The following is an 18,537-nucleotide window of genomic DNA, read 5'->3' on the forward strand; positions in this document are numbered from 1 at the left end:
TTTGCCTAACTCAAGCCCACTGAGCAGTGTACAGGTCACTTTGGCTAGGGATGTAAAAGTTGTGTATGTGTGTGGAAGCCCTTGGCAGCAGGCAGGGAAGGGTGTAGAAGTGGAGCAGGCTGGGGTGTGTGAGTAGTGATAGTAACAGCAGATGCTTACTGCAGTGCAATGCAATGAGCAGGCTTTGCCCTTGCCTGAGGATCACGTGCTCAGGAGACCAGCACAGCTCTAGACAGGCAGATCAGAGAGAGAGGCACAGATTGTCTGAGCAGAGAGGAGGAGACACTGCAGGGACAGGGGCTGCTGCTTGCTGCTGCTGCTGCTGCTGCTGCCACACACACTTGTTATTCCCATCAACTTTTTTTCTGCTTCTTTTTCGTCTCTTATCTGTGCTCCAGAGGATTCTATTATTCAAGAAGAAAAAAAAAAATGCACTACAGTAATTCAGAGCATGCACCTGATTCGATGGGAAAGGACAGATATCCAGCAGAAGAAAACCAGATGTGAATGGAAATACTAAAGATTTTTTTTTCTTTCTGCATAGGACAATACAAGAGACAGGATACAGCATTTGTTCACAGAAGGAGGGAGTTATTTTTTTTCTGGATCTCTGCATCAAACTAGCAGTCTGTGCCAGGTCATCTGGACCTTAAAAACAGTCCTTGAATTTAAATATGAACTGCAGACAGGAGAGCACTTAGACAAGGTCTGGATATTGCAGAGAAGAGAATAGGATTGGCACTGCCTGGCATCTATGTATGTGCATGGCAGAGAAGAACTCTTGGATGTAAGGAGTGTGTTGGATGTATTGGTGCAGTTGTAGCAGCAGAGGATGGCTATGAGGAATAGAGTGAGGTGCAGAGAGGACACAGTGATGGGATGCTGTAGACACATCTTACCTCTGCACTCTCTGCTGGTGCTGATGCTGCTTTGTATGGACTGCTGGTGCAGAGCTCAGGTGTACAACCTCAGCCTGGCTGTGGATGAGGGTCTGCCACCTGGTACCCTAGTAGGTGACATTCGTGCAGGACTGCCAGAGGGGAGCCCAGGTGAAGGTTTCTTCTTATCAGAGGAAAGTGGTGAGTCCCCAGTGCTCAGGGACTTTCAAATAGACACAGACACTGGGATTGTAAGGACCCTCCGAATTCTGGACCGAGAAAGAAGAGAAAGGTACAGTTTTGTGGCTGCCACATTGCTGGGGGAGGTGGTGCAGGTAGATATCAGAGTACGTGATGTCAATGATCACTCTCCCACCTTTCCTGTACAATCACTTCGTTTACAAGTATCTGAGCTAACTCCACCTGGAACTACTTTCAGATTACCTGCAGCTTGGGATCCAGATAAGGGAGAGAATGGGTTAAGAGGCTACTCACTACTTAGGGGTAGTCAGGAAACTGCCTTCATCATCAGGTATGGGGATAGCAGGTCCAATGCAGGGGCTGCAGGGAAGGACTGGGGTCAGGTAGCAGAACAGGTAAGGGGGGAAGGGGGATTTTTTAGACCAAAAGCAACTCTTCAGGTTTGGAAGCAAAAAGATCAATCTAGCCAGGGACATGTACAGGACAAATCAGCAGAGTTTAGGACCACCAGTAAAGGATTAGTGCCAGACAGTGAGGGGTCATGGATAGGAGGTGGTGAATTGCTTTCATTTTTTAGCAGTAAGGAAGAAAATAGGGGCTCACATTCAGAGGGAGGACAGCAGTGGGAGTCGAATATTGAGGATGCAGAAGATGGGTTTAAAGGGGAAGAGGTATTTTCTGAACATTTAAAGTCACCTGGGCATGATACACATCCTGGGGACTATATGTATGAAATATACCCTGATACAAGGGGGAATACTGACAGTTCTGATTCACAGGAAGAAGTAGAGGTAGAAGGGGAATCTACTGATTCTCGCCTCAACCCCCTGGATCTAGTGTTAGTACATTGGCTTGACAGAGAAGAAGTGGATAAGTATCAGCTAGAGGTTGAAGCTTTTGATGGTGGTCATCCACGTAGAACCGGACGACTTTTGGTAGACATAACTGTTTTAGATGCAAACGATAATCCACCAAATTTTGACCAGCCTGAATATAAGGGTTGGGTGTGGGAAAATGCCCCTGCAGGTACTTCAGTTTGCACTGTTCATGCAGTGGACCCTGATTTAGGTAGCAATGGGGAAGTTATTTATAGCTTGTGGTCTGGTGAGGAATATTTCAGTGTTGAAGAAAGTACTGGAATTGTAAGGGTCAGTCACCCCCTGGACAGAGAACAAAAAGCTCTTCATCAGCTGATAGTCCAAGCCAAAGATGGTGGATCCCAACCTGAAGTTTCTAGTGTCCTTGTCATGGTAAATATCCTTGATGTTAATGATAACAAACCCAGCATACAAGTCACCCTACTCACTGAAAGTGGGCAACCAGAAGTATCAGAAGGAGCACGAATAGGAGAGTACTTAGCAAGAATTTCTGTTTCTGACCCTGATTTAGAGTTTGAGGAAGAACCCTGGAAAACCAATAATGATAAGGACAGTGAACATCACACAGGAACGTTTCAAGATAGTAGAGAAAATGTTGGTGTGGTAGGACATTCACTAGCCAAAATACCACCGGTAGTAAATATTGCACAAACCACAAATCCTTTGAATGTCGCCAAAGAAAGACAACATTTTAATCCTGGAAGTACTGGAGCACCTCAGCAAGTGTCACTGACTTTGGAAGGTGCTGATGGTGCATTTTCTCTTCATCCTGTTGGGCCACAAGTCTATTTTCTGTGTGTTGATGCTCTTCTTGATCGCGAACAAAAAGATCTATATGAACTGCGCTTTCTTGCTAGTGATTCAGGCTCCCCTCCTTTACAGACTCTTAAAACAGTACTTTTTAGCATTACTGACTTAAATGACCAACCTCCAGTTTTTAACCAACCTGATGGATATCAAGTGATGGTTTCAGAATCTGCTTCTCCTGGCACTGCTGCCCTCACTATTAATGCCCAGGACTTAGATGAGGAGGGCCCAAATGCCAGGATAACTTATACTCTGCTAAGCAGTACATTTTCTACTGCTTTTAAACTAGACCCACATACAGGGGTTCTGAGCATTACAAAATCATTGGATTATGAAACAGAGACTGTAATGGATCTGGTGGTTGTGGCTACTGACCAGGGTGACCCTCCACTATCATCTAGTTGTCAAGTGACCATAATGGTTGAGGATACCAATGACAATGAACCAGTCTTCTTACAACAGTTCTACAATGTAACCTTGCAGGAACATTCAGCGTTGGGGCATTGTTTTCTTCAGGTAAGATTTAACAGTCTTTTAATGGGATATATTTCAACCATTTGATTTATGTTTATTATAAAACTGGTTAGAAACCTCTTTCTGATGACAGGTGAACCCTGCAGGAATCAGTTTCTAAATCCACAATCTCCATGCAGTACACATCCTCACTGATAACAGCTTTTTATTCCTTGTTTCAAACAGGGATCTGTTTGTTGAGGCCCATAAAAAATTCCTTCTGATTTTACATACTGTCTTATTTTGCTGTAATTTTTTCTCCAATGTCTTAAATAATAATATGCACAGTAACATCAAAGTGCAGTGAAAAAAATTGTAAAAAGTATAATGATTGGTCAAAGATTAACAACTAAACTTTTCTTAATTAAATAGTAGATTAAGGTGGTCCTATTAGAAGCTTAAGTCTGAACTTTGGTAATATGAAAAAACTACCCTTGTAGTTGGGCTCCCTCTGCACTGCGAATATTAACTGCATGTTTTTTCTCAGAGTATCAGTAAAAAGTGCTTTTACTTATTTTATCTCTTGCTTCTTGGAAAAATGTGATAGCCTTTTGTCTCTAATGCTCCAGCTGGTGGACAGGTCCTTGGCATCCTCACTTACAATGCAGGACTGCTGGTCCTGCATTGTTTGTGATGATATCAGAGCTGGGCACCGATAAGAAGTGGCTGTGGGGGATAGGACGTATGAAAGATGGATCCTATGTGTGCCAGGGATAAGGTACGTAGTAAATGTGCATTTTTATTGGATTCCTGGGAAAAAAATATTTAACACTTGAAGTACAAAGGTATTTGTTTCATTTCCCTGGTGTTCAACTTTAGCAAGTCTGCATTGCTAAATTCCATACGTCACAATATACTGTATAGCAACCAAGGGCGGACTGACCATTCGAGCATTCGGGCACTGCCCGAGGGCTGGGGTCAGTAGGGGGCCCATGAGATGCATTCAAAAAAAGGGGGATTTGTGAAAAGAAATTCACAGAGAAAGCGGCTACATTATGAACAGAACGTGACACTCGGAAAAAATTTCCAAAAATAATGCTTTATTACACATATATAAATATGACATATGGGCGTTCGCCCTGGTTTACCATCACCTCAGTATGAGACAATACACACAGACCTAAAACCATATAAAATGACACCAAGACCGGTCTAAATGCATGTGCAACAGAAAAAATGACTGCAGGAGTCTAATGTCCCTGTAGCACAGACACATAGGTGAACACTTCCCAAAAAGAGGTGTATCCAAAAATTATACCATAGGCATACCATAATGTTGAATATTATATGTTGAACAATACCATTATGGTGAATCCCAATCAGGGAATCCAAAAATTGTACTATGGAAAAATATCACATGTATACAATGCAGCAAGCACAATAGGCGTCAAGAAGAGAACAACAAGCCTCAGGCCTGTATGGGGGGAGACATAAATGTCAAATATATGATGCAATACATTCCTGTGCCGGCACAAGTGGTTGGGGCCCATTCATCTGTAATATAAACAGCTGTATCCTAGAGCTCTTGAATGAAATAATGCCCCATTTATTCCCAGGGTGGAAGAAAAGATGCAAAGAGCAGCACTCTGCTTGAAATGGTATCTTCACCACTATATGTGGACTACACACCACCTTTCGTAGGGAAAACAGGACATATCCCAAAAGATCTTCTGCCCGTTGAGATATATGTGGTATATCCTGTATCCTATACAAAGCACCATGATGTCCCCATCCTGTAGTGAGATAAATGATATGTGGGAAGTCACTGACAGAGTATACACTCAATAAGATATATAGGTCATATAAATCACAGAGGACCATATATCTAATGTCCTGTAACAGTCCACTCACCACCTGTGCTGTGGGTATTAGGAATGAAAGAGATGTCCTTCATGGGTACTGCCATACACGGCCACAGAGGCCTAGGAACCACCGCTGACATCCGCCGATATACCGCGGGTTCCAGCCCCTTCTTGGCGCTTGTGCTGCTCACACTTGCCTCATGGCATACGTCAGATACGTCACTTCCGGTCATGCGCATTAGGTGGAACGCACGCTGACCCATAAGGAGGAAGCCATCTTCACATGCCATGAGGCAAGTGTGAGCAGCACAAGCGCCAAGAAGGGGCTGGAACCCGCGGTATATCGGCGGATGTCAGCGGTGGTTCCTAGGCCTCTGTGGCCGTGTATGGCAGTACCCATGAAGGACATCTCTTTCATTCCTAATACCCACAGCACAGGTGGTGAGTGGACTGTTACAGGACATTAGATATATGGTCCTCTGTGATTTATATGACCTATATATCTTATTGAGTGTATACTCTGTCAGTGACTTCCCACATATCATTTATCTCACTACAGGATGGGGACATCATGGTGCTTTGTATAGGATACAGGATATACCACATATATCTCAACGGGCAGAAGATCTTTTGGGATATGTCCTGTTTTCCCTACGAAAGGTGGTGTGTAGTCCACATATAGTGGTGAAGATACCATTTCAAGCAGAGTGCTGCTCTTTGCATCTTTTCTTCCACCCTGGGAATAAATGGGGCATTATTTCATTCAAGAGCTCTAGGATACAGCTGTTTATATTACAGATGAATGGGCCCCAACCACTTGTGCCGGCACAGGAATGTATTGCATCATATATTTGACATTTATGTCTCCCCCCATACAGGCCTGAGGCTTGTTGTTCTCTTCTTGACGCCTATTGTGCTTGCTGCATTGTATACATGTGATATTTTTCCATAGTACAATTTTTGGATTCCCTGATTGGGATCACCATAATGGTATTGTTCAACATATAATATTCAACATTATGGTATGCCTATGGTATAATTTTTGGATACACCTCTTTTTGGGAAGTGTTCACCTATGTGTCTGTGCTACAGGGACATTAGACTCCTGCAGTCATTTTTTCTGTTGCACATGCATTTAGACCGGTCTTGGTGTCATTTTATATGGTTTTAGGTCTGTGTGTATTGTCTCATACTGAGGTGATGGTAAACCAGGGCGAACGCCCATATGTCATATTTATATATGTGTAATAAAGCATTATTTTTGGAAATTTTTTCCGAGTGTCACGTTCTGTTCATAATGTAGCCGCTTTCTCTGTGAATTTCTTTTCACAAATCCCCCTTTTTTTGAATGCCTCTTTTGGCTACTGAATGGAGACCAAATATTGGGTGACATGATAAATCATTTGACAACCTCTTAATAACTATCTTTAATATAGGCCCATGAGATGCCCCTGGTACCTTTCATTAGCTTTTTCATAGGCTTTTTTGGGTGTGGGCGAGGACACGGGGGCCCCATAATCCCCTATTGCCCGGGGGCCCCATGAGTTGTTAGTCCGCCCCTGATAGCAACAATATGATAAGCTTGTAAAGCATTGCACCAGCGATCTGCCATGCAGGTTCCCTGCAGACCTGTCAGTATATCTGCTTGCCTGTACAGGGTGTATGAGCAAGCAGATATACTGACAGGAAGAATAAATGATCTACCATGGCACTTCACAGTGCTGTGATAGTTCATTGAAAACTACAAGCTGTCAGCCACAAAGGCTGTTGGGATTTGTAGTTCATTCATTCATTTATTCATTCATTCACAGAACACTGTTTTTTTTTTTTTAAATTGTGACAGGTATCAAGAAGGAGAAGATCCCCCACTAGCTGTCACAATGAAGAGTGGGGAGAAGTGGGAACGGTCTATTCATAACATGTTTAGCCTGAATATGGGTGTAACATGTAACATATTATGAAAGGTGAACTTATACTTTCACCGCCTCCTGCTCTCCATATAAGGATGGGTGGCGGTTCTCTCATTCCAGGAGGACATCATATGACGTCCTCCCACTCTACCTGCGCATGCGCGCCCCCGGGGGTGTGTGGTGCGGCGATCGGTGGTGCGGCAATCGGTGGTGTGCTGTGTCCCTGGGACACAGCGGATCACTGATCACAGTAAAAGAGCCAATGATGTCGGCTCCGTCACGTGATCAGCTGTGTCCAATCACAGCTGATTGCATGTAAACAAGGAAATGGCGGTTATCAGCAGTCCTCTCCTCACGCTGACAGCACGTGAGGAGTGCCGGTAATTGTCATTCCTCTGAAGGGACATCTACACTGATCATCAGGGCACTGATGATCAGTGTAGCCCCATCAGTGCCACCTGTCAGTGCTCATCAATGCCACATACCAGTGCCTATCAGTGCACATCAATGCCACATATCAGTGCCTACCAGTGCCCATTAATGCCACATCAGTGCCCATCACAGCTGCCTTTCAGTACCCACTATCAGTGCCAGTCAGTGCCACCTATCAGTGCCAGACAGTGATGCCTATCAGTACTACCTATCAGTGCAAGTCAGTGCCGCCTATCAGTGCTAGTCAGTGCCACCTATCAGTGCCCGTCAGTGCCGCCTAACAGTTCCAATCAGTGCTGCCTAACAGTTCCAATCAGTGCTGAATATCAGTGCCAGTCAATGCTGCCTATCAGTGCCCATCAGTGCCACCTATCAGTGCCATATATGAGTGCTGCCTTTCAGTGCCCATCACTGATGCCTGTCAATGCTGACAAGTGATGCCTGTCAATGCCCATCAGTGCCACCTACCAGTACCTCCTCTTCAGTGCCGCCTATCAGTGCTCATCAGTGCGGCCTCTTTAGCGCACATCAGTGAAGGAGAAAAATTACTTATTTACAAAATTGTATAACAGAAACTAAGAAAAAACTTTTTTTTCATAATTTTAAGTCTTTTTTAGTTAGTTTAGCAAAAAAAAAACAGTGGTGATTAAATACCACCAAAAGAAAGCTCTATCTGTCTCAAAAAAATTATAATAATTTTTTTGGGTACGGTGTTGCATGACCGCGCAATTGTCTTTCAAAGTGCGACAGCGCTGAAAGATGAAAATTGGCCTGGAGAGGAAGGGGTAAAAGTGCCCGGTAAGCAAGTGGTTAAAGCTGAACTCCAGGAATGATCTATATTTGCATAATCATCTTGTTGGTGCAATGTACGTGTGCATATCTCATAGTAGATAAGCAGCTTGTGAAGCTGAAAATTGCTGTAGTATTCTGCGCTGCTACAGTGATAGCAGTGATGGGTTCTGCATGGTCAGCTTCCCCTCTGCTTGCTTGCTCGGCACTGCCGCCATCTATAGACTGTCTTGTCATTTTTTCAATGAATACAAGATGTTTCCCGATTGGATAAGGTGAATATCGTGATGTCACTACCCACCATGCCCATTGCCCTCCTTGTCCAATCCAAGAATGTCTTGTGTTTATTGGAAAAAAACACAGGACATATAATAATGGCAGCTATCACAGTGATTTTCAGTTTCTCCAGCAACCCATAAGGTATGAGGTATATATACTCACATTGTGCCAAGCTGAATCAATGTAAGTAGGCAAAACAGATCATCCCTGTCACTCAGCTTTAAGCAATAATACTTAATCTCTAGTCTGGACATTCCCATACACTCACACCGCATATTAAAACATAACAGGTCACAGGGTGAGCAGCAGCACACAGTGGTTGATCTATGTGAGAAAAACTTTTTTTTCACAGCCCAAAATGGAAAGATTACGCTTTCACATTCGGATGTCAACACAGTTGGGGCAGCACATGGCTCTGGGAGTCAAGTACATGTGCATCTGGAATGGGAGAGGGTTGGTTACTTTAGGTTGGTGAGGGGATAGGCAGGAAGAATAAGTGTACCCTTTAAAGGCTACTGAACAGGCATTGAAATTTACACAACTGCATCATTTCATGGGCTTGACTTTTAGTCTAGGAAGTTATTGAGGGCTCAGAATGATGCCTGAACAAATATGGTGCAAATCTTCCTACTTGGAGAAAATGAAGATTAAAAGAAAAATAGGGGCAAAATGTCTGCAAGATGTGCACGCAAACAATATTTAGCATGTTAGCACTTACCATTAAGAAATTGTTGCCAAAAGTATTGGGACACCTTCCTTTACACACACATGAACTTTAATGGCAATCCAGTTCTAGTCCATAGCAGGGGTGGACTGACAACTCATGGGGCCCCCGGGCAATAGGGGATCATGGGGCCCCTGTGTCCTTGCCCAAACTCAAAAAAGCCTATGATAAAGGTACCAGGGTCATCTCATGGGGCCCCCTACTGACCCCGGGCCCTCGGGCAGTGCCCGAGTTTCCAAATGGTCAGTCTGCCCCTGGTCCATAGGGTTCAGTATTGAGTTGGCCCACCCCTTGCAGCTTAAACTCTTCTGGGAAGGCTGTCCACAAGCATTGGGAGTGTGTTTATGGGAATGTTTGACCATTCTTGTGAGATCAGGCACTGATGTTGGACGAGAAGGCCTGGCTCGCAGTCTCCACTCTAATAAGCCCAAAGGTGTTCTATCGGGTTGAGATCAGGACTCTGTGGGGCAATCAAGTTCCTCCACCCCAAACTTGCTCATCCATGTCTTTATGGACCTTGCTTTGTGCACTGGTGCGCTGTCATGTTGGAACAGAAAGGGGTCATCCCCAAACTGTTCCCAAAAAGTTGGGAGCATGAAATTGTACAAAATGTTTTGGTATGCTGACGCCTTAAGAGTTCCCTTCACTGGAACTTCACTGGAACTGAGGGGCTAAGCCCAACCCCTGAGACACCACCCCACACCATAATCCCCCCCTCCAGCAATATTTACACTTGGTACATAGCAGTCAGGCAAGTACTGTTTTCCTGGCAACCGCCAAACCCAAACACGTCCATCGGATTGTCAGACAGAGAAGCGTGATTTGTCACTCCAGAGAACATGTCTCCACTGCTCTAGAGTTCAGTGGCTGCATGCTTTACACCACTTCATCTGATGCTTTGCATTGCACTTCCTGATGTCAGGCTTGGATGCAGCTGCTCGGCCATGGAAACCCATTCCATGATGCTCTCTACACACTGTTGTGCTAATCTGAAGGCCACACAAAGTTTGGAGGTCTTTAGTTACTGACTCTGCAGACAGTTGGCAACTGTTCGCTGATCTCCCCTTCCTGTTAATGACCCGGAAGCAATGTGTTAAACATCACTTCTGGGTTCTGTTGTCACTCTCTCCAGACAGGATTGGATGATGTTAGCTAGAGACTAACCTGTCTGCTCCAAACTTCATCCAATCCGCGAATGGTGCAATAAATTACTCCTGGTCTTAATAATTGGTAGAATTAATTTTTTAACATATCAGGGTCATCCACATGGACATTTTACTGATTGAAGGGTCCATGCTGTCCTTTTGTATAGTATTTTCTTGCAAGCTGTGCACAGTAGTGGATCCTAAGTTTGCCACTGAAATGAATTACCAAATCCCATTCTTTTACTATATATTTATCTGTTAATGTAACTGCTTGGAATCTGATTGATTTTATATAATAGATTTACAATCTAAAGAAGCAGAAGTGTTCAGATTTATTGTGGGAACCTAATTGTTTTGCTATTTCTCACAACAAAGATATGTTGGATTTTATTATTATTATACAGTATTTATAAAGCGCCAATAGTTCGCTCAGCGCTGTACATTACAAAGGGGGACAGAACATGTGACAGAACAATACCAATACAATGCAAAACATGAGGGGATCGAGGGCCCTGCTCTTTCGAGTTTACAATCTAGGAGACTTATTACATTTTCATTTTTTTTTCTCTTAATAGTAGATAAAGCAGATACAACAGATTATTAGGTAGCTTCAAACAATTTCAATTGCTTTTCTTTGAATGCCAAATTAATTTTTATTATCTTTCCAATTTTTGTTTAAATCCATTCAACAGCATTATTTAAACAGTTTACTATTTAAATAATAATTGTACATTAATTTTATATAATTAATCTAGTATATTAATACTATGTTATTAATAATTAATAATAAGAAGAAAATCAAAACTTTTTGCCTGGTTGTTTTCTTTCTGTATGTGGTCATGGAGCTCTTTGCCCTAATAAAATACACATTTATAACAACTGTATTTGATTACTATACCTGTTCATTGCATGATGTGAGATAACTAAGCTATGTGTTTATTTTTATTTTATGTGTTGATGCTATGTCATTACTACTGTTACATTCATTGCCCCATGGGCCTTAGAGCAATAGATCAAGTTTGGGTCAAAGCACTCCAGTTTCAATATGGAATTTCTCAGATTTCCCCATACTGATAACTTCCCTGAAGCTACTGTTATGGCCCCTAGCGCTTCAACTCTGCTTTGAGTATCACTTTGTAGGCAGGCAGGCAGGCAGTCAGAAAACAATCTGGGAACTTGAGAAAGGGGGGGGACCTTATGGTATAACAAACAAAGAATATTAGCAAATACATACATGATACTTTTTCTATTGGAGTACTGACAGATCAAGAAGCAATGGCAAAAGGAATATAGACTGTCCAGTTCACTAGAGAAGCTGTACCTTGCAGGGAATTATCCCCAGAACTTAGTGAATGAGGTGAAGCTCTGCTGACTTCCATTGCCCAGTGCAAGCAAATATGCTGTTTTTTAAATATTCCTTGCACAATTGGGTACTCTTTGCAAAGTGACATTTCACCACATTCACTAAGCTCTGCGGAAATTTCTCTTGTAAAATATCAGCCTATTTGACTTTAATAAATCAACCCCAATAAGTCTTGAATCTCAGTCAGATTGGACTCCTCTACAAGCCATGGCGATAGTTGCTACCTCTGTTATCCCATTGCTAACTCACTGTTCGTTGATACACTATTACACCTTGTACTTTTTTAAACAAAGCGCCAGTTCAGTGTTCTTTTGACTGTTGGGGGCAAGATTGTGGCCAGTGGTCAGTGGGAGCACAAAATGCCCTGGAATTTGTGATCAATAGGTGTAAAACATGGTCTGAGTCAGTGGGAATAAAAAAGGGTCAATGGTCATTGAAAGTAAAAATGTCTGAGCGCCAGTAGGAGTAAAAATAGCCCCAGGGTATGTGGTCAGTGGAAATAAGAAAGGGTCAACGGTTGGTGAGGGTAAAAATGTCTCAGGGTCAGTAGGAGTAAAAATTTCCCAGGGTATGTGGTTAGTGGGAATAAAAAGTGACCCAGGGTCAACAGTTAGTGAGGGTAAAAATGCCAGGATCAGTAGGAGTAAAAATTCCCCCAGGGTAGGTGGTCAGTAGGAGTAGTTTGAGCACTACTTTTTTTGTTCTAAGAAGATTTTCCTGAGATGATGCTTGAATACAGGATAAAAACTTGGAACTATTCGGACACAGTTTTCTTTTTAAGACAGGCAGGGATTTGGAAAAAAGGACCTCTCTCCCAGTTATGACCTAGCCTCAGTTATGACTTCTAAATCCATTGTTCCCAGTCCCTACCTATTGTTAGCGATGTTTGATAAAACACATCCCACTGTTTTTGGTGCTTTCAGACTGAGGGAATGTATGTTTCTTGAATTCACATGTCCTCAAATCTAGAACTAAACACTTAGATGTAGCCACTAATTACAACCAATTGCATTGTTAGTTTTTGGGTGTGGTTTGCATAGGGTTGCACTGCATGCATAGAAAAGAAAACACAAAATAAGCAATTTGAAAGCCTGAAAAAAAAATTCTCCTTTGCACTCACAAATTATATTTCTGTGATTTGTTGGGTCTGTAGAACTTAGCTGCTGGTTTATTTTGTCTCTTAAGATCAAATCATCTAAATCTCACTGCTATAGATTATGGCTTTGTGCTGTCCAATCATGAGGATTAGGGTGTTCTCCACCACACGGAAGCGTTCCTCCTTTTTTTGTTTTTGTAAAAACAGAATTAATGATCTGACAGAGAGACACTAGGTCCCAGAGTGACCCTCGGTTCACACTATGCAGGTTGGCTGTGGCTGCGGGAAACGCATCTGTTCCCGCATGCGCAACCACCTGCAGTCGAATCACGCTTCCCCTTCAATACATCATTCTGAATGGCACCCTCATGCATCTCAGCCTGCAGCATGATTGCAGGTGTGGGAACCGCAGGAAAACAGCATGGTCAAAAAGACCATGCGGTTTCCTGTGGCCGCATTTTCAAAAAAGTGAACACACCTTTTTTGTGTAGAAGCATGGGCACAGCAGCCCATTCATATAAATGGGCTACTGTGCCCAAGAAAACACAGGGGTACAAAAGTGTTAACCATGGGTAAGTGTGCAGACCTGGGAATGCAAGCAATAAAGTGTCTGAGAGTGAGAGAGAGTAAAACTCTGGGGGAGTTAATTACTTTACTGCCCAAGCATCTACAAAAAAAACTGTGTATTTGGTGTAGACTAACCCTTCAGTAACATTGTAAATAAAGTGACACTAAACAATATATTAATTCTTCACAAATAATCCTTACACATCAGCTACTTAGTGGTCCTGTGATTCATTTTTTAGTAAAGCCCAACTCAAGAAGAATCTGAATTGATGGACTGTCTCTGAGTGTCATCATTTACAAAGCAGGGCTATGGACCCTGCTTTGGTCTTGTTGATGTCAGGGCTCTAGTCTCACATAGTCCATAGGCCTTAGTCCATCTTGGTTGGGAGCAGAAGGTAGCTGTGTTCCTACAAACAGTGGGAACATGCAGAATGAATGTAGCCACCCTCTAACAGGGAGTTGGATGACAGCAGCCAAAAAAAAGGCATTTGGGTATTTGGAGGACGCTGAGAACTATAGAAGGTACTTTTTGAGTTAAGAATGCACACTTGATTTTTTTTTTTAACCATGCTTTTGTATATTCTTTTGCTTCTCTCCTATCCTATCAACCTTCCATCAATATGTTAAAATCATAAAAATTATCAAATGTCATAGTTTACAGGGAATAACAGATTATTTTCTCCATGTGCTCTATTGCTTTGACCTTCTGTTCAGTTCCGTGGCATATGGCAAAGTGTTAGAGACAGAGCGACTGGAGTGTTTTGAACTCTTAATTGCAGAAATCTTTTATACAGCAGCCCCAAAAATAATATCTCACAAATGTCAAAAATGTCATTACTTTCAGCACTTTTTGGCTATTTAATCATGCATAGAAGTACATATCACATAGGGAATGGCTGTAGAAATTAGGTATTCTGGGACTGCACAGCGAAGACAGCACTTTATATCATAAAGCAGAATGTGCTGTCCATCTGTTAAAGTCTGTTTTGTCAGCACTATCCCAGTGAATGCGTGTAGATTTATTCCTTAGTGCATGGTTTCTCACCAACGCGAGTCCTTTTCGGGCATGTTATACAAATTATTAGGTATATCACATTTTTGGATCTGCAGCAAAGAGTGTCATGTACTTTGTACTCCTGCTGTCATCCCAGTAGGACTGTGTTCATGTTTTGTGTCCTTACTGCATGGAGGAAAATGTTCAATTTGTACTGGGCTGGAAACTTCTCCCAATTAGCTGTGTTTGATATGTCACAAGAGATTGTTCAAGAATATTGCTTCAAGATTTTTGTTCTTGTGCTTGAGTTCATTTGTATGTTTTCTTAGAATGTCTGGGTGTGAATTGTAGGTGCATTTTCCTTTTTAGTCTGTTTATACATCATATGCACATGCAGTGCCAGGACACAGTCATCCATCACCCAGGGCAAAGAAGCCAAACGGCGCCCCCCCTCCTTCATTATGTGCAAGCTTAGGGGATGCTACCCCCAGCAGTCATCCACTTGTCAAAATTTCTTGTATTAGAATGAGCTCACTGGTGCCCCCCATCTATACAGTAAACCACTGCGCCCAGGCAGCTGTCCCTTCTGCCCACATCTTGTACCGGCCCTGTGCACAAGCGTATGGTTCATATATCAGAATACAAGTATGTACAGCTGCTCACTTCTAAAGCCAGCTGTCTGTATCACCTGCAACTCCCTAGATGTGGAAACATGCAGGGATTTTACGCTGCTTCATTTTTTCAGCCTCAAACTCTCTATGTGCATGAGCCTTAAAGCCTGGTTCTAGGGATATTTGTGGTTTTGTGGATGTGAATATCCCTTCTTCTATGTTGAACCACGGTGCTACTATTGCCATAATTTCTGGTGTGACTATTGACAGGCAGCATAAAGTACATAATTCCCCTTATATTCTACCAGTAGAGAAGGTGCGTAAAGGGAAGGTGGTTGACAGAACCGCTTACCCCTTGTGCATTACTTTTCAGGAGCAATGTAAGCAAGAAAATGCATTTTTTTAAAGTTCTCTGGTATCATACTTTACCTGTACTAGAGCAGCACACGTCAAAGGAAACGTGCTGTTTCATCCACCAGGAACATCTCAATAGCATGTCCCTGCAGCAGGGGTGGTGAGGCAAGCTAATGCTACAAAGGGTACAGAGGATGACAACAAGGCAAGGGGTATATAATACAATTACAATAGGGTATTGTGATGATGTTGTTCATGCCAGCACATGCTCCTGTAGTCCAATGGAGTATAAAGAGGCAAGGGTGACAACACTGGTTACTATTTAAATAGTGCTATCAGAGTTGTCACCCAAAGTAAGTAAACAACCAACATGCAGGGTTTGTGAAAGAATCACCAAGTATATTCGATTATAAATTAAACACACATTCAAAAATCATTGAGTGTATTGTGACTATTGGTGACCACTTTGTGAAATTTTTTCTGTTTTGCCCACACATATTATTATTATTATACAGGATTAATATAGCGTCTATAGTTTGGGCAGCACTTTACAATATAAAGGGAGATGGTACAGCAGTTATAATACTATACAAGAGGGTTAAAAGGACCCTGCTCATGAGAGCTTACAAGACAAGTGGAACAAAATACAATACAATTATAATGTAAGGGATGAGCTTAAACGTTAATTTTTCAGGTGGAGGTAGGACAGGATTCCCTGAAGAGATGAGTTTTCAGGGATCGCCCAAAGGTGGATAGAGTAGGAGATAGCAGGGCAGATTGAGGTTGAGATTCCACAGGATGGGAGAGGCTCTGGAGAAATCCTGAAGGTGAGGATTGGTGAAAGAGACAAAGGAGTTAGAGTGCTGGAGGTCTTGGGAGGAGCTGGCAGAATGGTTTGGGTGATGTATGGAGAAAAGTTTGGTGATGTAGTTTGGGGCAGTGTTGTGGATGGCTTTGTATGTTTTTGGTAGTATTTTGAATTTTATCCATTGAGAAGTCAGAAACCAGTGGGGGGATTAGAAGAGAGGTGTGGCGGACACTGAGTGGTTGGTAAGGTAGATTACTCTGATAGCAGTATTAATGATAAACTGAAGGGGGGAATAGCCTTCGTAGAGGTAGACCTATGAGCAGGGAGTTTCAATAGTCATGGTGAGAGAAAGCAAGGGAGTAAATGAGTAACTTCTGGTTTCATTGGTTAAACAGGGGCGTATTTTAGATGAATTTTACATGGGGGGAAGTCTACAAGATTTGGACAGTGATTGGATTTGGAGCTGAAAGGATAGAGTCCAGGAATACATCTAGAACCCTGGCATGAGGGAAGGGACTGATACATGTAATTCTGTGCATCTATTTGAATATTCTGCAGTTAAATTGGAAACAATTGACAAGTGATGCCAAGACAGAAAAACTGCTAATGAATACTCTTTGCAAACCCAACTATTTTATTGTTCGGCTTTACTTAATTATATAGGTCACAAAGGTGTAGTTATGCTTTAAAGAAATCATATAATGAAACTATAACAAAAAGATTAATAGATAACATTTTCATGAGTGGTTACTAGAGAAAACCTGAGGTACTTCCTTAGAGGGGTGGAATATAATTTATGAACGATGATATAGGGGAAGGTCTGCTTGCCTGACAAGGCCACATTAAATGCTGAGCTCACTTAAATTGACTCAGTCATGCTCTGGTGTCTTATCCTTAACTTGATACTTTGTTTATATTATGAGAAATGTCAAGAGGAGAGTAGAGTGAACACCACTAAACCCTTATCTAAAGAGATGCTGTCAGCAATGCTTTGTGATTCTTAGTAATAAATGTTTAATGGTGAATAATGTCCACAAAGCAGCAACTGACTCCACTGCGGACAAGGTACATCTACTTTGATCAAAAACCATATGCATTCTTTTGTGAGATCCATATAACACGAAACATTCTTTGCACAAGTAAACTTTAATCATCATGGAGAAAGAATGCATGGTAAAGTCTATTTTCCTCCTTATACAAATTTAAATCAACTAAAATAAACATTTATCTGTGTCTGATTGCAATATATATTATCGTTTATGAATTGGTTGATCATAGAGTTTCTAAGTATATGTTCTTTTACATGCAGACCGTGAACTTGAGGATCTTTGCTTTCAGATCATATTTATCTTTGACAATTTTTTACTTCTGAGTTGAATTTCTAAAGAGACTTGCACTGTAAAAATACTTGAGGAAAGTAGAAAGATAGCACTGGACTCATAGGTCTGTTTTTTTAAAGCTTTGTTTTGTTTTTTTTATAAAATAACAAACATGTCTATACTTACCTTCTCTGTGCAGAGGTTTTGCACAGAGCATCCCCAGTCCTCTGTTTTCTGGGTCCTTGGCAGTGGTTCTGGCTCTGGGGGCACAAAGAACCACGGCTCAGCCTCACCCCCGCTCTCTCTCCTCATTGGCTCCCACTGCTGTCTTAGCCAATTAGGAGGAAGAGACCCCAGACAGCAAAGGCTGGGCTGTTGATGACATGTCTGGATTGGAGGGGGCTCAGGGGGCTCAGGTAAGAACTGGGGGGGCTGGGATAGCCACTGCACACAGAAGGTTTTTTTACCATCATGCATAGAATACTTGAAGGTAAAAATCCTTGAGCTTTTAGAACCACTTTAAGCCTTTAGACCCACTTTAAGGCTGATAACTTAGGGATTTGAGAATGTTCACACAATAATTATCCAATGATGTGCAAATTAAAGAAATAAACAGTAATGTTCTGCTCATAAGTTTGAAATTAAAATATAACTCTTCATACAATATTGTATTATATAGCAGATGCCTTCCTTGTTCTCACTTTTCTTGTCTGCAGCTACAGTGCACGTGTAGACAATCTGAATGTATTCGGCAGAGGTTTAAACGGTAACTATGCGCTCCCCGTGGCCCACATATCATGAATCACCTATAATTCAGTTTTTCTAGCCATATTAAGGTGATAGTTTCATTTAGGTTTAACATCTGAATGTATACAGAACAATGTTTAAAATGGCCAGAAAAGTCAAGGCAAGAGGCTATATATGCAAAGGTTTTTGGTATCATTTGATACTGAAATAACTAATGGAGTTGATTTACTAAAAGAATATCAACTCATAACTCAGCATAGTGAATAGGATGAAGTTGTGTTTTCCTAAATCATCCAACCATGACTAATCGTAATCTATTT

General features: G+C 42.0%; 1 protein-coding gene across 1 annotated transcript in view; it reads left to right on the forward strand.

The window, feature by feature from the left end:
• The first annotated feature begins 260 nt into the window (after positions 1 to 260).
• Positions 261 to 18,537, forward strand: part of DCHS2 (dachsous cadherin-related 2) — a 378,130-nt gene continuing 359,853 nt past the window's right edge. The window contains exon 1 of the mRNA XM_089670433.1: positions 261 to 3,280. Coding sequence (XP_089526559.1) covers positions 833 to 3,280 — 2,448 coding nt within the window. The 5' untranslated portion in view covers positions 261 to 832. The remainder of the gene's footprint in view (positions 3,281 to 18,537) is intronic.

Source organism: Staurois parvus, unplaced genomic scaffold (assembly GCF_062004578.1).
Source record: "Staurois parvus isolate SC_StPar_1 unplaced genomic scaffold, SC_StPar_1.0 ptg000090l, whole genome shotgun sequence".
NCBI lineage: Eukaryota > Metazoa > Chordata > Amphibia > Anura > Ranidae > Staurois > Staurois parvus.